The sequence below is a fragment of the Xenia sp. Carnegie-2017 genome, unplaced genomic scaffold, assembly GCF_021976095.1.
Source record: "Xenia sp. Carnegie-2017 unplaced genomic scaffold, XeniaSp_v1 HiC_scaffold_20, whole genome shotgun sequence".
NCBI classification, from domain to species: Eukaryota; Metazoa; Cnidaria; class Anthozoa; order Malacalcyonacea; family Xeniidae; genus Xenia; species Xenia sp. Carnegie-2017.
Genome location: NW_025813483.1, coordinates 10,706,154 through 10,733,301, shown reverse-complemented (window position 1 = coordinate 10,733,301; position 27,148 = coordinate 10,706,154). Strand labels below are relative to the sequence as shown.

Sequence of the window (27,148 nt, the reverse complement as noted above, 5' to 3'; positions counted from 1 at the left end):
GGCTGCCAACTTAAAAAAAAAAGTTTTCACTCTTAAGCAATTTCTAGAAATGAAGAGGAATTGATAAAAAATATTTTATTCAAAAATGATGGAAAAATGAAGCTATAATATAAATAATTATGTATGGGAAATAAATTAAGTATAAATTTGAGTCTCATGTTTACATTATATCTTACATACATTCAGCATGCAACTTTTTTCCTGCCGATAAATTTTCACCAATTTCCTAAAATCTGAGTTTCACACAACCTGAACAGAGAGAACGTGTCGTGGAAGGCGCAAAAGAAACGTGTTGGATACATCTCGTTAAACTGAACAACTTTCAACTTCAACTTGCCACAAAACGTATGACTTGATTTGATACTTTCTGAAATATCTCCTTTTCAAAGATTTGTTTTTCATGGGTGGTCTAAGTTGAAGTTAAACGTTCCTCAGCGATAGTACCACCTTTAGTTAACATAGTCCACCATTTTAAACGCCTTCTTTCGCACACGACCGCGACTAGAAACGTCCAATTGCTGGTTTTGCGATTCACCCTCACTTTCCGAACAACTGTCATCGTAACGCAACGGGACGGTGCGGGTTCTTAACGTTCGTCTAGACTTCGCAACTTGCTTTCCTTTCCTATTTGAGTTTTTAGCCGTTTTCTTCGCGTTCGTTGGCATTTTTCCTGAACGGTTACTTCTATGATGATGGTCTGAAGAAACATCTGATTCCTCCTCCTCGCTAGACTCGCTCTCTTCTTCTTCCTCACTACTTTCCTCGTTATCATCTTCACTATGGTCGTCGACGGACGCTCCATTCAGGTTGAGCCGCGTGGGTGGTACCCGCAGTCGAGTGGAATATCTTGACGGTCCATTTTCATTTTTAAACACTGGCGCTTCTGTAGCAACTGAGCTGGTACTGCTTACAGAATCTCGAAATAACCCTCTAGTCGAGCTTCGAGTCCGTGTCCTCTGACCAACTGAATCATTGGCACCATCACAAAGAACCTGACTGGACGTCCCTTCTAGATCCCTATTGTCCACTTCAGCACCGTGTCCCGATGAAGTACTCACAGACCCGGTTGTCAACGAAATCTTTATCTTTAATCGTTCCTTACTAGTTCCCCGTCCATCTACACATTCACGTTGCCTTGACGTGGAGGCGCGTGTGGAGGCACGTGGGTTGGCGCTATACCGAGTAACACGAGTTTCCTGAGATATACCACTAGTACCAGGGGTGTCTTCCACTGCTCGCCTTGATCGCTGGCGCGTCCGACGACCGCTGCTACTTCGATCACGATAAAAGTTCATTAAAAGATCATCGACTTTGTTTTCAAATAACGCCGAAAGTCGCAACGTCATTGAGTAAATCTGACAAAATATGTACCATAAAATTAATTGCAAAAGGCGTCAAGTGATACAAGGGAAACGAAGTACGGAATATAAAGTTACACTCTATTTCACATTGCAAAAGAACCACCTAAGTACCACGATTCACGAATAACCAAGACTTTATCTGTTATCAAAGTGCTTCATGCGTGCAGGCTATGCTCAGGCTGCGCCGACGTAAATAGTTGAAAATTAAGGGTTTAATGTTTCATCACTTTGGCATTGCTTACCCTAGATTTCTTGTTCGTGTTGTACTTTCTTGAGTTTGAAAAAACCAGCCTAACATCGTGAATAAACTGCTCTGCATCATGATAATAATCATTCTCGATACGTGAATTTATGGTAGAGAACGCCATGGGCTCGTCTACGTAGTCTGTATAATCCTAGAAGACAGAAAACAAAACATCATCACCAACATATTGACACAAAGTTAGACTTCTTGTTAGCTTATATGAAGCCAACGTATGTTTCACATTTCCAACAATTGTCCTAAACAATTCAAGACCATAAAAAACATTAAGAACATATCTACTATTATTTTCAAACACAGTAAAAATAAATCATTTATTACTGATAACAGCCAAGTAACAAAGGCAAGGAAACCATAAATCAATGGAGAAGGTTTGCACCACAATTAGAAAGACACACTTCACACGTTGCCATCGACTAACGAATTCCATTTCGAATGATTAACAAGCACGAGTTCGCGTCCCGATTCGAAACAAATCATATCATATTCTTCAAATAAATTAATTCCACAACGGTTGGTAGCACAAGCAATGCTCTTTTGCAAACTTACGCTATTGTTCAAAATAAATTTCCTATAATTCTTACCGGAAACTCAACAAGATCCACAGCTTCTCTGAATGGTTCTGCGTCGCTACGGGTTGTCAGCATGTTAAACAAGGAAAGAATATCCTCTTTCAATGAATACTCATCCTACAAAGCGACAAAATTAAACTGTAACATTCCATGAGCAATTCCTCCTTCATTCGGGCTTCTTTACCGCTTGTTCAGCTTCTGATCTTCGCGTCCTTTTTCTGACTGGACCAGCCGGAGATTGAGTGGGATTCTTTCTCTTTATACCACCACCCGCACCCCCCTAAGAGAAATGATAATCACATTATGTTTCTTCAATAACAAGCACCATTTGAACATAATTGTCAACTCCCTCGTAAAAAGTTTTGTCAAAACTATCCGAGCTATACTAGTCAATCAATCAAAGGAAATTTGCAAAGCAACCATAATACATTTTACAGGAAAAATTGAAACGTCTTTTTGAGATTAGTCTGTTTCGTATTTTTGTTATTTTATAAATGAAATAATATATGTTTTTCCTGTTTGCACTGGCTTAAACAAAGCCCGGAGACGTTTGTGACAACTCTCGATGTTAGCACTGATCTTCTCTTGAGTTCTTTCTTATGTCTCTTATATTTCCACACGCTTATGCAAACAGAGTAAACATCTTTTATTTCTTAAATAAACGATAGAGGATATTGACCAACAAGCTACATGGGACATTGAAAAATAAACACCAAGATGCTCGTGTTTTAGTACAAACCAATATTTCTGGCAACATGTCACTTGCTGCAACATTAAAGTTCATGTTCCTAATGATGTGTTTATACCTCTGGAGTAACTTGTCCTTCCCTTTCAGATTCGTCAGCGCGCTAGAAAATGTGAAAAAATATTTACCAACACTTAAACTTAATGTCAGAGATGATGGCCTGTGATTAATAACTACAAGACGCAATTCCATATTTGTTGCTCATTCTTTTATAAGTTACATAAAACATAATGAGACGTTTCTTCTCAACGCAATGTCATCATCAACTATAGCTAGCCACGTACAAATTGCCGTGACAGCCTCCTGCTGATGCAATTGGGCGCGGACAAAAATGCGGGGTGACCTCAAAGAGGGGCAGGATGGGGACATGGGCCGAAAACACAAACCCTTGCAAGTGATCGGTGCTCACTGGTACGCGTCCGCCAGCTTGCTCCTCAGAAAGCTCAACCCACGTTTTATATATCTACACGGTTTAATCTTGCAAGAATCACAAAGGTTGTAAGAGACAGTAACTCTTACAACAACAACTCATTTCATCTTGCTTCAACTTTACTTAGAATGTCAAAGAAAATCTGACTATAGGGATGACGAATAGTAAAACTACAGAGGATATGGAAAGATAAACTTTAGGATATATTGTATGACAAATTATTATAGGTGTTATTGAATGACAAACAATACAGAATATCGAACGATATACTATAGTGGATATTGAGTGACAAACAATACTGGATATTGAAGGATATACTACGATATACTATAGGGGATATTGAATGACAAACAATAGATGATATTGAAAGATAAACTATAAAGGATATTATTCTGGTCAATTAATGTCACTTTTCGATTATTTTTATTTCTACATTTTACCTCAACATCGACATCGCCACTTTCCATGCTTACATCTTCACAAAGCGTCAATGGATCTACACACGACACATCCCTAAATGAGGTAATAGATAAGAATAACTTAAACATGATAAGACTTCTTTTTCATTTTTCTCTTCTGAGTAAAGTTCATTATTTATCTTTAAATGAGGGAAGTTGTGTCTGCATTCATTATACGGCTACTCGATGCGCTGCGATCACGGAGCACTCCAATATCTCTGACCTTGCAGAGATGGATTTAAAGTAAAGAATATAACAATTGAGCGAAATTGTGCTCAGCCTTTCATGTAAGACACTTTCAAAAATGTAGGACATTTTCAACCTTAGGAGAGTTTAACATGGACGACCACAACATAAGTTTATTTTCTCATTCCATTCCTCAGAGGAGGGAGGCGGGAGATACTTTAAATCAAAACACCAGGAGTGAAGACATTATACTATCTCAGTGTAATCTTAAGTGAACCGTTGTCACTAAGTAGACTCTTACCTGATGAATGTTGTAAGAATAGTAACAAGTTTTTCAGCATCTTGCACGATTTCGCTGTCTTCTTCATTGTATATCTTAGCATTACGACTTGTTTGACACACATCCCAGAGTAACGCTGCCTTACGTCTAAACACACAAAGGAAACTGTATGAAACAAGAACATATTTTCATCCATGAAGATCCTTCAAAAAAGATGTAGTGAACATACAACATACAATGAGATAACAATCTTTGCAAAATTCTATTGGACAAAACCTTCCAAAAAAATCAACTCGATGGCAAACAGTAAAATAATGCAACAAGCGTATTGTGCCTTATCATTAAACCTTTTTCGGCAAGGCTATGAACATATACAAAAAAAATGTTACTTTATATTACCTATAATAGTCATTGCCAAGTCTATCAATAATCGCCTTCAGATCAATGGGATATGCTACAACACTCCAGTAGTCTGGATAGGCTCGTACGTCTACAGGGAATGCAAACGGGCCTGCAAACGAGAGTTCAGCGACCTGACTCAACCCGCGTGTTAGTCTAGTCACAGCTACATCATATTCCTCGTCTGGCCATTCGTTCTCCTGAGGGATGTATTTCACTAAGGCATTATATTCCTCATCCGTGACAGGGATGTTGTTCGAATCGACATCGGACGTGTTAATGCCAGCATCACCCGAAGAACCTAAAAACGAAATTAAAAGAGTTTTATTCCAAATTATTAAACACATAATGAAAAAAAAACATTACCATAGCAATGTCATTTATGATAATAAGACAGTTGTCTGCGTTTTTTTTTGTTTTCATACGCAGATATTACAGAGCAAAAAAGTGATATTTAGCCGGCAAACAAGTCTTCAAATTACCACAATAAATTCAAACCTGTATCGGAGATAGGTTCTAGATCCCAAGGACTCATTCGCTCCACTTCACCAGTATCCCAACTGTAACAAATTAATTAGTTGTCATCGAATGTATACAACAATGACATACTAAACATTATAACGATGACATGAATATAACGATGACATAAATATAACGATGACATAAATATAACGATGACATAAATATAACGATGACATGAATATAACGATGACATAAATATAACGATGACATAAATATAACGATGACATAAATATAACGATGACATAAATATAACGATGACATACTAAACAATATAACGATGACATAAATAAAACGATGACATAAATATAACGATGACAAATATAACGATGACATAAATATAACGATGACATGAATATAACGATGACATGAATATAACGATGACATAAATATAACGATGACATAAATATAACGATGACATAAATATAACGATGACATAAATATAACGATGACATAAATATAACGATGACATAAATATAACGATGACATAAATATAACGATATATAAAATAAATATAACGATGACATAAATATAACGATGACATACTAAACAATATAACGATGACATAAATATAACGATGACATAAATATAACGATGACATAAATATAACGATGACATAAATATAACGATGACATAAATATAACGATGACATACTAAACAATATAACGATGACATAAATATAACGATGACATAAATATAACGATGACATAAATATAACGATGACATAAATATAACGATGACATAAATATAACGATGACATAAATATAACGATGACATAAATATAACGATGACATAAATATAACGATGACATAAATATAACGATGACATAAATATAACGATGACATAAATATAACGATGACATAAATATAACGATGACATAAATATAACGATGACATAAATATAACGATGATAAATATAACGATGAATAAATATAACGATGACATAAATATAACGATGACATAAATATAACGATGAAATAAATATAACGATGACATAAATATAACGATGACATAAATATAACGATGACATAAATATAACGATGACATAAATATAACGATGACATAAATATAACGATGAAATAAATATAACGATGACATAAATATAACGATGAAATAAATATAACGATGACATAAATATAACGATGACATAAATATAACGATGACATAAATATAACGATGACATAAATATAACGATGACATAAATATAACGATGAAATAAATATAACGATGAAATAAATATAACGACATAAATATAACGATGACAAATATAACGATGACATAAATATAACGATGACATAAATATAACGATGAAATAAATATAACGATGACATAAATATAACGATGACATAAATATAACGATGAAATAATTATAACGATGACATAAGTATAACGATGACATAAATATAACGATGACATAAATATAACGATGACATAAATATAACGATGACATAATTAACATCATTATGATGACACAATAAACATTACTTCCATTACTTTCTAAACATGATAAAGAATATTTAACAAGCACACCTGACGACATAACACTGGAAATGACTTTCAGGTGTTTCGTTCTCATAAGGACTGATTTCAGTCACAACACCCGACCACCAGCAATCATCTATCACGCTACGGAATCGGTCACCTTTATGCCATAAAATGAACACGAGAATCTTCTTTATTTCTATCTTAATGAATAAACAACTAGGAAATATATGAAAATGCTCACCAGGCTGCCATTCACGCTGCAATGATTGTTCGTAGACTTGTTTGAGAACAAAAAAATCCACTACATTCTGCATATCATGATATCTTTGTTTTGAATAAAACAAAGGAGAAAGTATTAACCTCACACTATATATTTGTGTATTCATAAGTCCAAACTTGTACCATAATGTACCTACTTTACAGTAAACGATCCTCCGGTATTAGCTCCGGTTTCCGCGTTCAGAATTGCTAGTCAGCACAAAACAAAAACACGTCATGCGCAGTTCGATTACCATATAAATACATAATACTCACAAAGTTTTAACGACACCAGCGTTGGCGGTCCTATAACGTAGTGAAGACTTACGACTTTACAAAGCTCTTCCGCTTTCAAGTCGAGTTTCGAGAAACATTGTTTTTTAGGATTTATCTCGTACAACTCCAGGTTCATCACCTCTTTTACGTACATTTCGTGACCTTGCTTGAAATAGTACACCTTGAAAAAGAAAAATGAAAAAAACTTTTCCTTGTGTTCTACATAACATATCACTGCAATCGATGTGCGAATGTAAGTAAAACAATTGCTACATTTTAATGCAATCAATTATAAATACTTAAAATCACATCAATGCATTATATCTAAGCATGCAATATATTTACGTTATATATATATATATATATATATATATATGTGCGTCTACTTCCATTTTCCATGCCAACACTTTTCCACAGAATACTCAATATATGAGTTTTATAAAACGTATGTTATTCGTCTTACCTCGTCCCCTATTTGAGGTACATAAGGAAACCGTCGTAGTTTAGTGCCAGACATCCATTCCGATGGCCTATAGTAGTCCAACCAATCCTCAATCTCGTCCATTCTCGGTTTCCTTGGCACCTTGGAATAAATAAGACAATACACACCAGCGTCATTAAAGCTGCATATAGAAATAACACTGTACATAGACATTTCATTTTTAAATAATTTTTCATCCCCCTGCGAAAGAGACCTAGTCCAGAGCAATATAAATTGGCTTGTGAAATTGCCTTGTGTTGTACGATGGCTGTAGAGGACATAAATCAGTTAAAAAAAGCGTAATACAAAAAAGAGATGTCTCACATCTTTGAAAAAAATTTCAATGAACTCAATATTACTTGTTTGCCGATTTGACATCGTCCAGGTTACTCCAGTCTTGGGAAGGACTATCGGTGTTAGTGTTGACTGCAAAGATGACTACCACTAAGGATGTCAAAACGTCACTCAATGCCAACACCAATAATCCTCCTCAAGACTGCACTAACCTGGAAAATCAACTTGTACAAACATGGAACAGTACTCAAGGTTTAAGCAATTCACTTTGAAACGTGAGAATATTGTCAACGTGTTGCACAATTCAATTACATTTCGTTTCAACTTGCATACAACGTACATCACACATGTGAAAATAAGATATTTGATTTTGTAGTCTCTTCCTCATGATTGAATCAACCAGTGATAATTCTATAGGTAACCATCTCAATGATATTCGTAAGCATGGCTTTTCATTCAAGAATTTTCAATTTCATTTCGATTCAAAACTACAATATTACTACATAATTTGTGAGATAGAATTGGAACCTTTTTCTTTTTCCTTATAACTTTCTTCCGTTGCTCCGTCTCCTTCTTCACTGGTTTTGCCTGTGGTGTTGATGTTTCCGCCGCTTCGTCATCGCTAGAACTAATAACACGACGTACCCTTCGACATGGCCGCTGGCTTTCTGACTGCTGTCTCGTATTCATGCCGACTTCCTCGGTCCAATCGGAATATTCACTCGTTTCACTAAAATATGAATAAAAATCTATTCATCCAAAACAAAAAACGAAAAAATTCTTTATTACATTCACAGAAGAAACCACGCAAACGTTTGTAAAACGAGTTTCAGACGAGTCAAGACTACGATTCAATAAGATTATCTTTGAATGTCCATTAACATAAACAACAGTCTCGTACCTGCTACTGCTGTGCCATGGAACGTCATCGTCCTCGCTGGCACTGGGTGTCATCAGCACATCATCGTCCCCAGACTCATCAACGTCGCTGGCCGTGTTTACAGTGGCACGCGTGTTGTAGACAGGTTGCGTGTCCACGACACGTGGTCGATCACGCCTGTTCCTTGGACGAGCGCGACTTCGCAAAAATCTTTCAGCTTTCTTATCTACTTGACTGACAGGCTATATTTAACAGAGATTTGGGATGTAAACAATACTGTTCTACGTTCAATCATACCCTATCATGTTTCATACACAAGGATCCACTAAATCCTACTGTATATAGCACTGGCAAAGCGAGCCGCTCACTTTGTTCTGCTACTGACAAAACAAACGATTGCTAAAGAAATGAACAATAATAGCAGAACCAAAACTTGCACGCATGATACGCCACTGCTGTTTACTACATATTTTATACTACGATGTTCCACATACCCCCTATTTATACATTAAGATAAAGACAAACAAACCCTGGATGTTGAATGATACGCCATTGCTGTTTACTACATAGTATATACTACGTTCCACATATCACCCTATTTATACATAAAGATAAAGACAAACAAACCCTGGATGTTGAAGGTAATGGTCTTTTCTTCTTTTCTTTTAAATACCGCAACAATTCTTGCCGGCCCAAAAGCACTCTCCTCTCTTCATCAAATCTAATGGGAACACGTTTACAGGTAAACAAACAACAACACTTCATGCTCTTTTCAAACCACTAAAGTTCACAAGGTACTTTTTATCTGAATCTTTTATTTTCGGGACGATGGTTCTATTTCTCCAAGCGTTTATGTCAGCTTCTGCTACATCTTGTATGATTGGAATATTAACATTCAATTGACGAACTCCTTCAATATCACCGTCTTGCAGTAGACCTCTATTACGACTGCCCACCCCCGGACTGGCAAGGGAAGGAGCATTCTGACCGGGTGGAGGAGACTGTAGACCTGCAATGTTGAATAACAAATGTTACAAATCAAACCTTCCAATGATACCCAACCAACACAATCAATCCTGAGATATTACACAAGTCTATCCTTTGAGATATACACATGCATGTTCCTGCCTCCTGGACACATACACATGTCAATACTCAACACACCTTCAGGCTCGGGGAAAATGAGCCCACGTTCATACTGTTCGATCTGTGCAAGCAACGGTGGCATCGGTGACGAGGGATCGGGCGGGGGACTGAGCGCAGCGTGACGACGTGGTCTGATATTACCGCCATGACCGGGTATTAAACGTTGATAGTAAACAGGATGAGGGTTACCGTCCACGTCAACAAGAAAGGGCGGCGGCATTAGATGAGGGGCTGTCTGTGTCTAAAAATATCCCACCAAGTTTACGTAAGCCTGCATTCAGTTAAAATACACAGAGACTTGATATATCATGATTGTAAAACCTGTCACCAGTGGGACCATACCATAGATATGTATAATAAACTGGATAGCGCATTGAAATACAACACACAATCAAAAGTTGAAGTCAAAGTATTCGGGTGATTACACTGTTATCACCGGATTACAAAGTCCCATTCGAGAAGTGAAACCCAACTTTAATATACGGCAGAGCTTTAATAACGACGTATTTCTCTTATTTTTAGAACTTAAATCAATGTATAAACATAGGAGATTTAGTGGAAATATGATTATGATTAATATTTTCATTACTTTTTCATATCAAATAGGACCTTCCAATATGGCAGCTCTGACAGAAATAGCGGAACGCGTTATCCAGTTTATTTTCAGATCAGTGGACCATACATGCATTTTTTTACCAGATCTGATTGAATGAGCCGAAACACTCCCCCTGCTCGGAATGTTGCAACAATATAACGCAGGTGGGACAATCTGAGCTCATCAGACTAACTCTCGAAAAATTTTCGCATTTATGGCCATACACTGCCTATGACTAATACACGGAATGTTATCTTCAGCGATTTTGTGCTTTGCGTGAATTGTTCGTAACCAGAGCCAATGCAGAAAACTAAAGCAAACCGTCCCGGGTAACTTTTTGTTAGCCTTTTCTGACTAACATTTTTAATATTTCCCCAAGGGGGGGGGTGTGATTACTACTCATTTCTGCATTACCTGGAAGGGGGAAACAAAAGGCATAAAGCACTTACATAAAAATCAACAGGTATAGTAGCTAGCTATAGCCAAATTCAAATGGGATAAAATAGCCTGCATTCAACCCAGGCTCACATTAAACCAGGTTCATTTTTCCGTGTAAACATAACTAACCCTGGTTTAGCCCGGATTTAACTCAACCCATCCCAAAAAATTAATCTGGGTTCAACCCAGCTTAGTTCATGTCGTGTGAATTGGGCTTATGATATTTACAAGTTTATGTCTATCAAAAATTCGTGATATTTCTAAACCTGTTCATCCAACACATGATTATTTATATCTCTCATAACTGGACGGTAATCTGAATGAAAGAATTGTTCGTCGGGAACCTAAAGAAATGAACTGAAATATAGTGAACAGAAGATGACTTGCTATCACAATGAAATATATACACGTCATCAAAGTGAGTTGTTTGAACACTGGTTTGAGCCCTGGAGTATTGTTACATGTTTGATGTAATGCTGAGAGTGCAATGCTGAGAACGATTGCAGGTGCGCTGCAAAGGACTGACGTTTCAACAACCTTCGGCACTTGGTAGTAGTCATCTTCCGATGAGAAGCAAATATCGGTTAAGCCTTATATACAACCTCACAAAACGAACAAATAAACTTACTACTTTAAACCAACCAACGATAACTACACACGACACGACAGACACACGCATTACATCTACATACAATACGAGATGATGTATGAACCAGACCAATATGGTCAACGTGACGTTTCCGTCTTAACTCTGAAGATGAATACAGCTAACTACCGCTAACATTGTCGAAACGTCAGTCTAAATTAACACAAACAGTCCTTCTCCGGACTTTACTATCCTGGACAATCTATATCTACAAACATACAGGACACTGGTGTATGATTCATTGTATGCAAGTTCCACAAAGACAGTAATACAACTGCGGCAGTTTTATAAGAAATTTTCTTTTTCTTTATGCATGTTTCCTTTTAACTAACAACTTGCTGAAATAATCACTTACTTTTTGATAAGGCTCGTTGGAGCCAAAGCCATAGATTGCTAAATGACCATGACTGTCGGTGGTGGCAAACCGCTGACCATCAGGCGAGAACTTGCAGTCAAACACCGCTCCATGACCTTGGCCTTCCAACTAAAACGATTTCAATTCGTTAATAATTTCCACGAATGTTGAAAACTTTCATTGATTATCTCTGACCGAGTTATAAAACTTTTAACGATTTTTCCTCGGGTTAGATTCCACAATATAATGTACCCATCGTGTCCAGCGGTGAGGAGAAGTTCAGGATTTGTCGGATGAGCTTCGATGATAAAGATTTCGTCCTGATGACCCTAGAAGGATAGAACAAGTGAAGACATTAATTAAAAGCAAACATTCAAGGGCAAAAAACAACTGGAAAAGAGAACAATGACAAAGAATTACAAAAAATGTGCTTGCTTAAGCTCCACGTATGTTCTTTAAATAAAGCCATATAAACTGTGTACTTCTACACAAACTTAATATTTACAACAAGCACCCATCATTTCGACGTTTAAAATCAAAATTATCGCAGTATTAGTTGTACGTATGACGGAACCTTTAAAGAATATATGAGCTTCCCAGCCTTTGACTCCCAAACTTTTAAGGTATGGTCGTTGACAGCTGTTACAACAAACTGGTCTGATAAATCCCAACCAACCTAGCAAACAAACAAAAACATTACGTAATGTATCGTCAAAGATTTACGATAAAATTCTTCAAAGGCAGTACTACTGAAAAAGAGCATCACCATTGTAACGCGAATTTTTCCAAATTTATTCAAGTCTTCCTCACGAGTAGATGATGAACTGTGAAATACAAGAAGCTAGGGTAACATTGGTCTGTTGGCAAGGATAAATAGGCCGAATATGGTTCATCTGGCAAATATTTTGTGATATATTACATCGAAAACAAAGAATATTAGGGTAGTACAAGGAGGATAACAAGAATCTATAGAATGTTAAAATATGACAAAATCCATGTCCAAAATAGCTGTAGTAAAGTTGCAGTTCAGATGAACGACAAAACTATTTTCGCTTGGATATGTTTCGTCCACGTGACAAAATGATAGGCCACAAAAAAAACTTTCGCTGGACATAATCAGCTGACACAGCAGTTATTAGAGCACCCTGTGCACCATTCTATTTACGCAGGACCATAGCATGTCGTTGACATACGTAGAACAGCAATGGAAGAATTTTACAAAGAATTACATGCAAAAACCACGAGATCTAGAACCAATTCATAGCTTACGGTTTTTCAAAAAAAAACAGTTTACTGTATAGCAATGACTTACTTTTCTAGAACTTGCTGATTATTTAAAACAATGCTTTTCCATTCCGATCGCTGATAGTACCATATTCTAGCCGTCCCGTCCTTTGAACCGCTTAGAAATCTAAATACAAACATCACGATGGGTAAATTCCTACTGAAGTAGAAACCACAAAAAAGGGAATTTCGTCATCTTCCCTTTATCGAAACATGATGCGGTGATCATAAAAACTCCGCCTTTAGCTCGCTTTTACCGTCTAACTTTTAATATCTGAATGCATTTAAAACAACAAAGTGGTTATTCGTACGGGAGTCGTACGTCAACATATAATTGCTATTTTGACTATTTTATAAAATCACATTTAAAGTAAATGGTTTGAACCCGGGAGTATCGTTATATGTTCGTAAATGATGATCGTCCAGGTTAATAAAGTCCTGAGAAGGACTGTTTTTGTTGTTGTTGACTGACGTTTCGACAACCTTAGCGGTAGTCATCTTCAGAGTCAAATGAGGAGTAAACGTCAGGTTAACCGTATTTGTTATCTGGTTAACCAGTCAACAACAACAAAAACAGTCCTTCTCCGGACTTTATTAACCTGGACGATCATCATTTATAAAATCACATTTGCTAGAAATGTCTGGATGGTTGTATAGCCTAGTGGTTAATGTAGGGATAATGGAGCCAACATGCTTGCCACGAGTGAGAAGCCCACTCCAGCATGTTTAATTTTGTCGAAATATAGAGATGTTTTATCGTTCTTAAAGCCCACTGAATCTTTCGTTTTTCATTAACCAAAACATAAAAATAAATGAACAACATTAAAACAAACAACAACGACTTTCATCTCATTTTTTTTGTACAAAATAAATTTGGCGCACGAAAAGTTCGACGTTTGAAACGGTCCTCAATATACGGAAATACAAGGTGAAAACTTCAACAAAACAAAACGTCCTGCGTACGAACCTTTCACTTGTATGACTAAACTGTATGCTGTCGACGTGATCCTGGGGAGAGACAACATTACAATACAAAATATGTTCGTACTTTTAAAACAATCGAAAAACGAAGCTTACTAGATGTGCTGACAGCTCGCTAATTCGCTCGGGAGGACCTGGAAAAAGTTGGTAAATCCGAATTCCGTGATCCGTGTTGCCAGTAACAAGAAAAACACCGCCTAAATAAAGAGTATTAAGCAAATTATTGGATTAATTCGCTTCGGAAGGTAACATTGGCCAAGGTCTGAAACTCTGAATAATTCTTGGTATCATGCTCAACATCATCCAAAAATTGTTTTATTATTCACTTCAACTAACTGAAATAGTACTAAAACATATCAGAGTAAAACATTTTTAAAACCTTCGCTAAATTGTCATTATCAGACGGTCAATTCAAGTTCTTCTGTTTTAAATAAGTTGTAAATAAGTTCAAAGCCAGCTTTGCCGCTTTTTTAGTGTTTTCCACATCCTTTTTCTTTAAAATCTTTTGCCTATCGTTTTTAAAAACTCTGGCAAACATCGCTATTGACTTTCTTTAAAAACCGGCTTTTAATGGCGTCAATAATTGTAGAAACCATTATTTGTAGACAAGACGTCATAATTCAGACATCCAGAATTATTTGTAAATATGACGTCAGAATTACAAATAATCGAGAAATATTTGCAGGGTGCAGGGAGTTGACCAATCAAAACCGACATTGTTTACATCGTGAATATTAACAACAAGTAACTTGTGTCCAATGCTCTCCATGATAGATTAGAGTGGGAACACAAATTTCTGCATCAAAAATTCACTAGAAAACGGGCGTTGCTATCCTAGAAACTTTCCTCTACAAGCTAGCTTGCATGTTTAGTTGAGCTATTTACAAAAGTCTATTGTTTTTCCAGGGAATGAACACTGAAATATATAGATAGCACAACAAAATAACTGCATTAAACAATTAGGAGAAAACTTGACAAATACTAAATGAGTTAGGCAAAAAAAAGTTGAATATCAACCAATCAAATTGCTGCATTCTCTCTTATTACACTTCATGTTGCACAAAGTTTTTGTCATTACTTCATACCTGGACTAAAAGATGAACAAACTATCTGAGCTCCAGGTCTGGATTTCTCTTGAAACTTTACTGGTGCCTCACTAAAATGTAAATTATTTCATAAGTTCATTACAATTTAGTAATACAATTAATTTATACTACTAATTAATTATTATTAAAAATCAATTTCTTACTCAAACTTTTTGGTCGACAGGTCATATTTCCAAAATATTACAACAGCATCACCACCAGTTGACATAAGATATCTGTAAATTGCAACGATGTTCAAAAATTTGAAGAGGGATGCATAGGTGATTAAAAATATTACAAAATTAAAACGGTTACCTAAAATCACCAAAACAGCCAGGGCAAAACTGTAAAAAAAACAAACAAAACCCACAATAAACACATGAGTACAAAATGGTACAAACTCAAAAATCTTGCCTTACCTGAAGTGATGTGATAGACCCAGTATGTCCCTGTAGAACCCCAACAGGTGCCGATGTCTGGATGTTCCATACACGAATTGTCTAGGTCAACAATAAATGTGTGTGCTATCAATGGTCAACAATGCAAGCTATTCATAATTGCAGATATATGTACTTTGTCACAGCTCCCAGCAGCGAGAAGCGTGTTCTCAAAATTGACAGCAATATCTGAGATCTCGGCACTATGTCCTCGTAAAGTGGCCAAAAGCCTGCCATCCAAGCTTGACCAAATTTTTACCAAGTTATCATCTGCAGCCTGAAAACGGGGAATGAATGAATGAACGAATGAATGAAAATCTTTATTTTGACAAGCCGGCCTTGATAACTGGGGTTGATTTTCACGAGGGTGTGCTTTTGTTCAAAAACAATTACAAAGTTTACTAAGAAATAAAATATCTATAGAAAAGAAAGATAGGTTTAAATATTTACCGAGTTTAGTTTATTCCATTAGTTACATGTTAAACTAAATCATAAAATGCAAGCAGCAATTTTCTTTTGAAAAATGATTTTTCAATGTTAATATTATTTGCAGACTAAGTGACGCAGTAAGTTTTTACTTCAACTCAACTGGCATTGAAAGAAAAAAGTGTCAATGATTGAACAATTAAGTTATTAAAAGGCACTTTTAACAATACTATGATATATAATGTAAAATATATAAATGAGTATTCTAATTCTAAACAAAAAAGCATCCTCATTTAAACTCTAACAACTCACTGTAATAATGGAATGACCCGTTTGATCAAACAGTACACAATAAACAGCTGATAAATGACCAAGGATTCTTCGATGCTGAAAAAATATATACATTCCCACTCAGAATTCAATAGAAAAAACAACTACGTGAGAGCAGAAGGTAATTCCATATTACATGATGTAAACAAAACTTGAGTTTCCAACAACACTTGCAAAAATATTGTTCGTTGTTTTAACGTGTTCCTAAAACTTACATTTTACTACTATAATTCATGATAATCATAATCTTTTGATGTGGATGTTATCGCAATTTCCATCTTACCATAGATAGTTTAGAGTAGAAACCATGTTGGAAAAAATTTCTTTTGTACACTGTACCACTTAACTGTCTTGCACTCACAACATTTGCTAGTGGAGAAAACAAGAAGTAAAGTAGCTTCATCAACATTACCATAAGATGAAGCCTAAGGGGAAGAGTGTATTCAGCTGTAAAATATACATTTCTTTTGGAAACGCACATGCAAAGGGGGGTGCAAGTATGGGCACCCCATCATTGTTCATGAAAATGTTATTATATTGTAACATTTGATGTGAAAAATGATGCACCCATGATTTGAAAATATAAAATCAGACAATAATTATTTTAAAATGTGGGAGATCAAGGAATTGATGCAAAAATGATTATTTTAACCATCTCATGTTTTCATCAATTTTCCCTCTTCAATTCTGCATCTTCAAGTGATTTTCACTCCTGCTAATGTTCTGAAAAACACTAAAGCAGAAATAGTGGTAAATTAACTCACTTAAGTTGAATGTATTCTTTGTCTTAAAACCAGGAACAATGGGAGCTCCATGGCGACAAACTGCCAGATAATTTGTAGACAAAAGACGACCTTTATCTGTTCAAAATAAAGATGTTTACTCCAATTGTAATGGGCTTCTTAACCAAACCCTGAACATTAAAAACTAATTTAGAATGGTTGCTCACATACAAAGCCTGTGGGCAAATGTTCTACCTCCCCTGCTCAGTACCATCTGCTGGGTGGCAAAGTCATGTCACTAAATCAATACGCTAAATAATACCTTCTGCTGGTCTAAGTAAGGACTGCCTGCCATTACCAAGCAATGAGACTACACCCTTTACACTTGGAGGGATGGTTTTCTCCAGCAAGGGTATTAGTCGTTCACATATTCTCTGCAAGAAGTCTCCATTAATCTGTGAATTCCGAGTAGCCTGTAAAGTTATCACAACAATTCGTAAGCTCTTTATAGTCTTCCCTTATGATAACCATAGACATCATTACAGAAGTAAAATATACACGTGCATGTCTTAATTGAAAATGTAGTACAGCAGACGTACGAAAACTTGGCACACATCAAATTTTCAAAAAGACCATCTGTGATACTTAGATTCACGAGTCGCCGGTAAATCGAAAGCATAAGGAAAAAGACAAAAGACCTAAGTCCGCGTAGTCGATCCAAAAACAACATAAGAAAAAATCGTGCTTTAAACTCGAGAATTCTTTTAAAATTCACGATCTGTTAGTAATGTGAACACGATACATAACAAGGAAAATGCAAATTATGCAATCGTATATCAACAATACGACAGGCTTTTGCGCTGTGATTGGTTGAAAAACAATGGTATGTTGACCTTTATAGAAATCGACAAGGTGCGATCATGCGTACCGAGGGCACGTCGGGCAATTGAATAATTGAGACGGTTCTAATACGTGCCGATTTCGTTGTCAAATTTAGCCCGAATTTAAAAGAATAACGAATCTTAATAGGAAAAAGTTTCGTCGGATAAACCCTCAGTGATTATATGTAAAACATTTTCAATGAAATGTTTTCATTTGTGCGTCGGATGCGTTGAATTTCCTCATTTGAAATTGAACGCACGCCGTCAAATGTTACAACATACTTTACCGTCTCTGCATAGTTTCGGGGCGTTGTTTCTCCTAACCAATTGATGGCTTTCGGTAATAGCTTGAAATGATAAAAAGAGGTGGTTTACTGCACTCTAAAGTGCCTGGAAATAGTCGTAATAATTCAATTTACACTAGGAAAAGACCAACGGACGTTGGCACGATTTCATTCAAGATAATTTTTGGTAATTTTTCTTAAGGAGAAGTCTTACCCCGTTTTCGACTTGAATTAGAGAAAATGAGGTTCTTACCTGAAGTGCCTCTACTTCGTGTTTTAAAACCTATAACGACACAATACACATTTCATCTCAAAAACTCACAATTTCATTCCAGAAGACTCATTTACCTCTGCAGCATTAGTACATGGTCCATCCGACAGAAATTTTATGATGAGAAAGTATAGTTCTACAGAAAACAGAGAAACAACTTCTCTAAATATGGGGCTCAATAGTCGTGTAGTCGGCTATTAAACGACATTACCTCGCTTAATATTGTCGTCCATTTACCCTCGCTTCGAGACATAGAACACAACAGAAGTCTAACTAAATCAATACACTTTCGTATAGTGACTTTTATAGTCGGAAACCAAAGAGTTTTAGCGTACATTCAAACGCTCGTTCATGATATATATATCTCAGTTGGCAGCTGAGAAAATTTATTCAAAGCATTGTAATATTAAGCCGCGCGTGACGTCACTCGTAAAGTCCCCCACATGCGCATGCTCTTACAAGGAAATCCGAAAATATATCTTACGGAAATTCTATCCCGGAATGGTAGCACAATAGAATCAAAGTAATGGTCCGGTCTAAATTCTAAATTCTTGAAAGAATTTCACCTTTTTACAGAATATTTTCGCGGGAGATGTTTTGGACGGGCGAGGAAAACCAGCAGCGAAGCTGGATTCGCGATTTTTGTAATAACATTATAAGATGCGGTAAGATCCCTCGCCATGTTGCCTTTATTATGGACGGCAATCGCCGGTTTGCGCGAGAAAGACAACAGGTTAACGCTCAAGGACACGAATCTGGCTTTCAAAAACTTTCAGAGGTAAAGAGCAAAGCTATTAATACGTTTTTAACAATTACTATCTAAAAAAATTGCATCGCGATATAAGTATAAAATAAATTTAACCCCCCCCGGTTGAATAGTGAAAACTGACCCAATGGCCTGGCTTCTTGCAGACCTTACAGTGGTGCTTTGAACTTGGAATATATGAGGTGACTGTGTATGCATTTAGCATTGAGAATTTCAAACGACCTAAAGAAGAAGTTGATGGATTGATGGAGCTGACTAAACAGAAGATTGCAAAACTCATGGAACAAAAGTACTTTAGTTATTGCGCAAAATTTCAACAATATGCAAAATGTTATGACATTACTCACTTGTATAGGGATAAGATTATGGAACATGGTGTATGTGTAAGGGTAATCGGGGATCTCACCCTATTACCCCCTGACACCCGCAAGGCAGTTGCTGAAGTTGTACAATATTCTAAGGACAACAAGAAGTATGTACACTTGTTAATGCTGTTAATACTCATCTCAAGGCTGAATTTTGAATTTCTCCATCAATAATAATGATCCTATTTGTTTGTAAACATGTAATTCATGGGATCATGGTGATAGCCATCCACTATTACCAACAGTCTTGCTGACAAAAAATCAAGTGGCAATTTTCTAACATTTTTAAATTCTAGGTGTTTTCTAAATGTGTGCCTTGCCTACACTTCAAGACATGAAATCACTGAGGCGATAAAACTAATGGGTGAAGGTGTTGATCTTGGAATATTGGAACCAAGGTGATGATGGTCTTGTTGGTGTTGCAAAAAACTATCTTGAGAATTTTATTCTTACTTCTTATTTCTCTAGTGATGTTACAGAAACACTGATGGACCAAACACTCTATACCAACAAGTCACCAGATCCTGATTTACTTATTCGGACTTCAGGAGAGACGAGACTCAGTGATTTTCTACTTTGGCAGGTAAAATTATCATGTTTTATTTCTGAAGGAAATTTTTACCTACTATGACCATGCCTTTTCCACGATTACCTGTAAGGCCTTCATTCAAAGACAACCATAAAACCTTGTGGTCATGATGGTGGTGTTTTTGGGAGGAGACTTCATCATCCACCTTTTTATAATTTCTTGACATTTCAGACTTCTTATACTTGTCTAATATTCGAGAAAGTGCTATGGCCTGCATTCTCTATATGGGATTTTTACCATGCAATATTGTGTTATCAATGGAACTACACAGATTTGAAGGTGCGCAACTTCATTAAAGAAATATAAGATGTTTGCTGTGTTTGCACAAGCTTATGCAAATGGGGAGACCTTTGGGAGACCTGATCAGTGCAAGCCCAAGGTCGAGGGTTGCACCTTGTTCATGATCGATTTGCAAATTCTCTTTGACTGGTTGATTGTTTTGATTGATTTGATTGGTTAAGCTCAGATGTCTTTTGCACGGGCTAATGCAAACACAGCTCTAGACCAATCAGCGCAAGCGTTTAATTGTGTTTATTTTAAAAACTGTTTAACCTGTTTAACTGTTTAAATAATTTTTTTTATTTGCTTATAATGCAACAAAAAATACACTGAAAACACTTGATATAATTGAAAGGATTTTACCATTTCTGAACGTAGTCTGTAGAAAATCAATTGAAATGAAATCTTTTCATCAGGCCAGGAAAGAAAAGACGGAAAAACACAAGAAAGCAAAAGAGTTGGAGTTACTAAAGTCAAGCGTAATAAAGGAAAATAATTTCGATACGGACTGCTTATCAAAAGAGCAGAAATTCAGAGTTGAAAAAGCAATCAAGACCAAAGAAGAAAGACAAAATGCGTTTCTGGCATTTGTTGAAAAACGCAGAACTCAAATATTAGAATGTTGTTTGTGAAACGGTACGTCCACAATAATAATATTCCTTTCATGAAAAGGAATTTTAAACGGGAGATATTGGAATGGGGATAATAAATACACCATGAAATGATTTATTGTGCAAATAAATAAATGTATCTTTTATTAAAGCTAAAAGCGACAGAATATCTTGTTTTATACATAGCCCAAAGTGAAAGATGAAACGTCACTCCGTGCTTGAAGATAATACAACATTTACAATATAGATCGACATCGTTTCCAAAAACTAAAATCATGCGCGCCCTTTGTTGGTGTGGGGATTGGTGCCTGCCAGCTTTTGTGAAATAGGTTCAAAGTCGAGCCCAGTTCGTACAACACCCTCCAATATTCTTTTTGGGATGCGCGCTCCTTACTAAAACTTTCCTTTTTCATAAAAAGCAAGCCGGCCAGTTTTCAGAAAACTCTAAAGCCTGGGATCGGTTGCACGAAGCCTGGATGGCGTTATCCATTAGATAGTAAAAATTTTCAAACTTGTAAAAAAGATGTTTATATTTTTTTTAAGACAGAAATTTTGTTAACCTCGAAAAAATATTTTATTTCAGCGATTGCACAGTTCAAATCGTATATTTTTCTCTTACAAGAGAATGTGCTATCCAGTGGATAGCGCTATTCAGTTTTCGTGCAACCGGCCACTGTATTCTAAAAGCCCGCTCACACTTAATGAGTGGGACTTCAAAATCACTTTATATTTGTTTGAAGACCGCAATTTCACTCAATTGATTGCTTGATTTGAAACATCTAGGAGAAAATCTTGACATTGATGGAGAAATGACTTTGCCAATGATTACATAGAGTGTGACTTTTATGTCGAACTCAATGAGTGTGAGTGTGTTTTTAGTTAGTGTGGGTGAGCTTTTAGTGAGTGTGAGTGAACTTTTAGTGAATGTGACTGAACTTTTAGTGAGTGTGAGTGAGCTTTTAGTGAATGTGACTGAGCTTTTAGTGAGTGTGAGTGAGTGTGAAGTGTGGACTGAGAGTGAGTGAGCTTTTAGTGAGTGTGAGTGAGCTTTTAGTGAGTGTGAGTGAGCTTTTAGTGAGTGTGAGTGTATGCGAGCTTTTAGTGAGTGTGCTTTTAGTGAGTGTGAGTGAGCTTTTAGTGAATGTGAGTGAGCTTTTAGTGAGAAAAATGAGCTTTTAGTGAGTGTAACTGAGCTTTTAGAATACGAGCGTAAATATCCGAACAGATCGTTGCCCCAAGTGAAAAGTTATTTTGATTTCTTTGACAAAAACCCAGCAATATCAATAGTGAATGTTGAGCAAACCTTGAGCATCACAGACCGCAGACTCGAAGTTTTTGCGAAAGCTCTCTTTGCTTGCTTCATTTAATACATCTTTTTTATCTGGCGGCGTAATCTTATCGAATGAATCGGACAATCGGTCAACGCCTGTACATTCGCCATATGCAGCCAATAACCTATCAACACAAGTTTCGTACTGGACCTGCAAAAATTTGAAATCGCAGAAATTAAGATACGAAACAAAATGCAACGACGTATAAAGCATGAAATAATATCTTTCTCAAATTTGAAATCATAAAGATAACCAAAATACGATAGTCTGATAAAAACGTGAGATACAAATATAACAGCCACTTTATTCGATAAACATTGTAGCAATGAAGTAGCGGACACTTTGGGAGTAAGGGATCCAAGCAATTCTAAGCAATATATTGTACTTGCACTATGAATTTCGATCATAAGACTTAACACAAGATGAAGATGAAAATGGAACAAAAAACCAAAGTACATTTGTAATGTCCGCCACTGGTAGAGGCTTTTGATGGAATTGTCTATAGCAAATATGGCCAAAAGAAGATAAGCTAAAATTGGCAAAGAGACTGTTTTGAAAATATTTGTAGACGTAGAGGTTAGCGCAGTCCAGATAAGGACTTTTGGTGTTGGTGTTATGTGTCATCTTCAAAGTCAGTAAAGAGTCAGTCACAACAGCAAGGACTGAGAGGGACAGTTGGTGTTAAGTGTCATCTTCAAAGTCAGTAAAGAGTCAGTCACAACAGCAAGGACTGAGAGGGACTGTTGGTGTTAAGTGTCATCTTCAAAGTCAGTAAAGAGTCAGTCACAACAGCAAGGACTGAGAGGGACTGTTGGTGTTAAGTGTCATCTTCAAAGTCAGTAAAGAGTCAGTCACAACAGCAAGGACTGAGAGGGACTGTTGGTGTTAAGTGTCATCTTCAAAGTCAGTAAAGAGTCAGTCACGACAGTAAGGACTTCCGTTTCTACGAAAAAATTGACACCATTGTATCACTTGCGTCATTTCAAAACACTTTCACGTTACCATTCAAAATAAGTGATTAATTGTAGAAACATGAACTGGACTAATATATTCTAATGAAATTTTACCTGATCACAACAGCTTAAATACCATACAGCCTCGGAGATATGATGAAGTAGATCAATGATCTCAAATGATTGAAACATTGCGAAGTTGAATAACTTCTGTAATGAGGAATGAAAAAAATATTGCGAACAGTCTTTACCACTAAGTAAAATTACATAACGTGTGCCGGTGTAGGTATTGATGAATGAACAACAGAAAAGGAGAACACTCTTTATACTACCTAAAATATAAACTAAAATAACGTGTGTCAGGGTAGGTAGTAATGAATGAACAACAGAGAATGAGAAAAGTCTTAACACTACCTAAAATATACACTAAGATAACGTGTGTCAGTGTAGGTAGTGATGAATGAACAACAGAGAACGAGAACTGCCTTTACACAACCTAAAATATAAACTAAGATAACGTGTCTCAGTGTAGTTAGTGATGTATGAACAACAGAGAATGAGAAAAGTCTTTACTCTACCTAAAATATAAACTAAGATAACGTGTGTCAGTGTATGTAGCAATGAATGAACAACAGAGAACGAGAACAGTCTTTACACTACCTAAAATATAAACTAAGATAACGTGTGTCAGTGTATGTAGCAATGAATGAACAACAGAGAACGAGAACAGTCTTTACTCTACCTAAAATATAAACTAAGATAAAGTGTGTCAGTGTAGGTAGTGATGAATGAACAACAGAGAACGAGAACTGCCTTTACACAACCTAAAATATAAACTAAGATAACGTGTCTCAGTGTAGTTAGTGATGAATGAACAACAGAGAACGAGAACAGTCTTTACACCATCTAAAATATAAACTAAGATAACCTACGTATGTCGGTATATGTAGTGATGAATGAACAACAGAGGAAGAGAACAGTCTTTACACGACATAAAATATAAACTAAGATAACGTATTTCAGTGTAGATCGTGATGAATGTACAACAGAGAACATAATGAAATAGTTTAACATTACCCTGAACAAAAACTTTACTGTGAGAGACAATTTATCATTGGGTTGTTGACATTTACAGAGTTCCCTTGCCATGGCTGTTATTGCATCGACAACCAATCTGGCTATGTTTGTACCACATCTTTAGGTTTGTAGTTAAGGGAATTAAAAACCCATGCCACTCGCAAATATGTCACGAGCACAGTGTTGATACGAAATTATATTGACATAAAACTGCATAAGGATACTCCACAATTCCCATTTCAAAAGACTTTTCCAAGTTTTTTAGAAATTTATCAGACGCCACACAGAAGTTATTTTGATACGTTACGCATAGATTATTTAGTAATTCGAAATACTCCTCCTCTGCTTCTGGAAACTGCAATGAAAAACAGAAAATTCATTGAACAGCTTGTGAACATTTTACTAGACACAAATCCTAATTATTGATTATGTTTTTGCATGGTACAATTTCACCGACTTTATTGAAAGCACCAAAAAAGTGCAGTTATCGAACTGGTTTTCATACACTCTAATGTTCGCAATGGTTACATACATAGCATGCATTACAGGCCGTTTGACAAATCTTGCCAAAGCTATATAAAATACTATTTTCAAGACCTCTGCCATACACGATTTTTGCGTAAAATTTTTCCCTTTATTTTCCAAGTGTAAAAAAATATACTTTCCAACGATATTTTTTAAGTCTTGAAAACAGTGAAATGCCTCGATGTTTTTACAACTAAGAAACACAAAGCGGATTTCAAAATTTCCTTGGCTAAAGCAAAATCATAAAGCTCTAAAGGAGCTATGACACATGGCGGCTAGCTTTCTTTGCATCAATGCAACCTTAGCAAAGCCAAGCTCAACGGAACGAAATCGTAACGCCAGCCGTAAGGGTTTGAAAACGTCACATAACTGTGACTGTACCTTGTGAACACAAAACAGTAAGAGTTTCGTTAAGGTGAAGCGAAACATCTATTTCTGCTTATAATGTTGGGATGAAAACATATTTGCGACAGTGATAAACATGGTCAGCAAAAATCTGGATTTATATAATTAAACTAAAGCCGACATTGATAGCCCATCTACTAAAGGACCACCATGCACAACGTAAATAAACTCTGACAGCTTCGTTTTAACGGTGTCCTATCGTGTCGAATAAAATCAACGACTGCTTTTTTATTTATTTATATAACATTGAATGAAACAGTGACTGTGTTGCATAACAATAGATGGAGCAATGACTGTGTAGCATAACAATAGACGGAGCAATGACTGTGTAGCATAAAAATAGATGGAGCAATGACTGTGTAGCATAACAATAGACGGAGCAATGACTGTGTAGCATAACAATAGATGGAGCAATGACTGTGTAGCATAACAATAGATGGAGCAATGACTGTGCATAACAATAGATGGAGCAATGACTGTGTGGCATAACAATAGATGGAGCAATGACTGTGTAGCATAACAGTAGAGGGAGTAATGACTGTGTAGCATAACAATAGATGGAGAAATGACTGTGTAGCATAACAGTAGAGGGAGCAATGACTGTGTAGCATAACAATAGATGGGGCAATGACTGTAAAGCATAACAATAGACGGAGCAATGACTGTGTAGCATAACAGTAGAGGGAGTAATGACTGTGTAGCATAACAGTAGAGGGAGCAATGACTGTAAAGCATTACAGTAGAGGGAGCAATGACTGTGTAGCATAACAAAAGATGGAGCAATGACTGTGTAGCATAACAGTAAAGGGAGCAATGACTGTGTAGCATAACAATAGATGGAGCAATGACTGTGTAGCATTACAGTAGAGGGAGCAATGACTGTAAAGCATTACCTTGAGTATTTCTTTGTTTAAAAACGGTAGCAAATGTTCCAATCCGTATAACACAGTGCGCGCAGAATGGTTCGTGCTGACGAGACGATCATCGATGGATGAAACTGTTTTAAGAAAATTTAAAAAAAGACATTTTAATGGTAAGCATGAATATCAAGTACGTCTAACCAATGAAAAGCTGTAAAGAAAACCAGAGGGCGATAGAGTACAGTTGTCAAACATACTATTATTGTTTACATCTTTGTAGATGTAGATTGTCCATATAAGTATACTCCTCAGAATGACCGTTGATGTTATTGTTGACAGTTGACTGAGGTTTCGACGACCTTAGCGGCAGTCATCTTCGGAGTCAATGACTCTGCAACCTGGACGATCTTCATCTACAAACATGCAACGATAGTTCCGGGGATAAAACCATTCACTTTATCACGGCTATTTTTTTTGTTGTAAAATTGGTGGGCAGTTCTTTTTGAGGGCTTGTGTACTTATAATAAAATGGTGAAATTAAAAATAGCCGTTTGAGCTGTTGTATTACGGCGGATCAATGTTTTCAATTATAAATACTGTGAAACGATCGTTTCCGGCAAT

General features: G+C 36.4%; 3 protein-coding genes and 1 long non-coding RNA gene across 5 annotated transcripts in view; 2 read left to right on the top strand and 2 right to left on the bottom strand.

Moving 5' to 3' along the window:
* Nucleotides 1–60: 60 nt before the first annotated feature.
* On the bottom strand, nucleotides 61–19,139 carry LOC124443089 (bromodomain and WD repeat-containing protein 3-like). The gene is made up of 40 exons (XM_046993620.1): nucleotides 18,978–19,139; nucleotides 18,844–18,902; nucleotides 18,749–18,778; nucleotides 18,499–18,558; nucleotides 17,653–17,803; nucleotides 17,373–17,468; nucleotides 16,892–16,977; nucleotides 16,591–16,665; nucleotides 15,989–16,129; nucleotides 15,835–15,915; nucleotides 15,731–15,759; nucleotides 15,580–15,651; nucleotides 15,416–15,486; nucleotides 14,427–14,527; nucleotides 14,317–14,357; nucleotides 13,378–13,476; nucleotides 12,832–12,889; nucleotides 12,640–12,741; nucleotides 12,262–12,394; nucleotides 12,066–12,196; nucleotides 11,331–11,408; nucleotides 10,050–10,272; nucleotides 9,684–9,894; nucleotides 9,513–9,606; nucleotides 8,907–9,127; nucleotides 8,534–8,735; nucleotides 7,694–7,813; nucleotides 7,231–7,411; nucleotides 7,113–7,164; nucleotides 6,938–7,020; nucleotides 6,742–6,853; nucleotides 5,192–5,253; nucleotides 4,694–4,994; nucleotides 4,316–4,441; nucleotides 3,811–3,883; nucleotides 3,002–3,043; nucleotides 2,380–2,475; nucleotides 2,208–2,312; nucleotides 1,604–1,756; nucleotides 61–1,355 (listed from the first exon to the last, which is right to left on the bottom strand). Exons 1-40 carry the CDS (start codon nucleotides 18,997–18,999, stop codon nucleotides 450–452), a joined length of 5,079 nt encoding a protein of 1,692 aa, XP_046849576.1. The 5' UTR covers nucleotides 19,000–19,139; the 3' UTR covers nucleotides 61–449.
* On the top strand, nucleotides 13,781–26,910 carry LOC124443090. Its single transcript, XR_006947482.1, has 2 exons — nucleotides 13,781–13,821; nucleotides 26,876–26,910. It is a non-coding gene; the product is annotated as an uncharacterized LOC124443090 (long non-coding RNA).
* Nucleotides 19,260–21,543, top strand: LOC124443088 (dehydrodolichyl diphosphate synthase complex subunit DHDDS-like). The gene is made up of 7 exons (XM_046993619.1): nucleotides 19,260–19,544; nucleotides 19,679–19,821; nucleotides 19,888–20,004; nucleotides 20,194–20,295; nucleotides 20,366–20,480; nucleotides 20,658–20,765; nucleotides 21,182–21,543. Exons 1-7 carry the CDS (start codon nucleotides 19,359–19,361, stop codon nucleotides 21,395–21,397), a joined length of 987 nt encoding a protein of 328 aa, XP_046849575.1. The 5' UTR covers nucleotides 19,260–19,358; the 3' UTR covers nucleotides 21,398–21,543.
* LOC124443086 (exportin-4-like) overlaps nucleotides 22,422–27,148 on the bottom strand; it is a 17,286-nt gene continuing 12,559 nt past the window's right edge. For both annotated transcript variants that reach the window (XM_046993615.1, XM_046993616.1), the window contains 5 exons: nucleotides 26,561–26,664; nucleotides 24,962–25,092; nucleotides 24,738–24,855; nucleotides 23,775–23,870; nucleotides 22,422–22,857 (listed from right to left, as the gene is read on the bottom strand). In XM_046993615.1, coding sequence (XP_046849571.1) covers nucleotides 22,657–22,857; nucleotides 23,775–23,870; nucleotides 24,738–24,855; nucleotides 24,962–25,092; nucleotides 26,561–26,664 — 650 coding nt within the window. In that variant the 3' untranslated portion in view covers nucleotides 22,422–22,656. The remainder of the gene's footprint in view (nucleotides 22,858–23,774; nucleotides 23,871–24,737; nucleotides 24,856–24,961; nucleotides 25,093–26,560; nucleotides 26,665–27,148) is intronic.

Bases quoted from the DNA above. Each gene is read 5' to 3' on its own strand.
- LOC124443089 (XM_046993620.1), bottom strand. From the start codon at position 18,999: ATGGACGACAATATTAAGCGAG. The intron at 14,358-14,426 runs GTAAGCTTCGTT...GTCTCTCCCCAG, and splicing joins GCGAGCTGTCAGCACATCTA to GATCACGTCGACAGCATACA. The intron at 1,356-1,603 runs GTAAGCAATGCC...ATATTTTGTCAG, and splicing joins ACACGAACAAGAAATCTAGG to ATTTACTCAATGACGTTGCG.
- LOC124443088 (XM_046993619.1), top strand. From the start codon at position 19,359: ATGTTTTGGACGGGCGAGGAAAACCAGCAGCGAAGCTGGATTCGCGAT. The intron at 19,545-19,678 runs GTAAAGAGCAAA...GGCTTCTTGCAG, and splicing joins GCTTTCAAAAACTTTCAGAG to ACCTTACAGTGGTGCTTTGA. The intron at 20,005-20,193 runs GTATGTACACTT...TTTAAATTCTAG, and splicing joins TATTCTAAGGACAACAAGAA to GTGTTTTCTAAATGTGTGCC.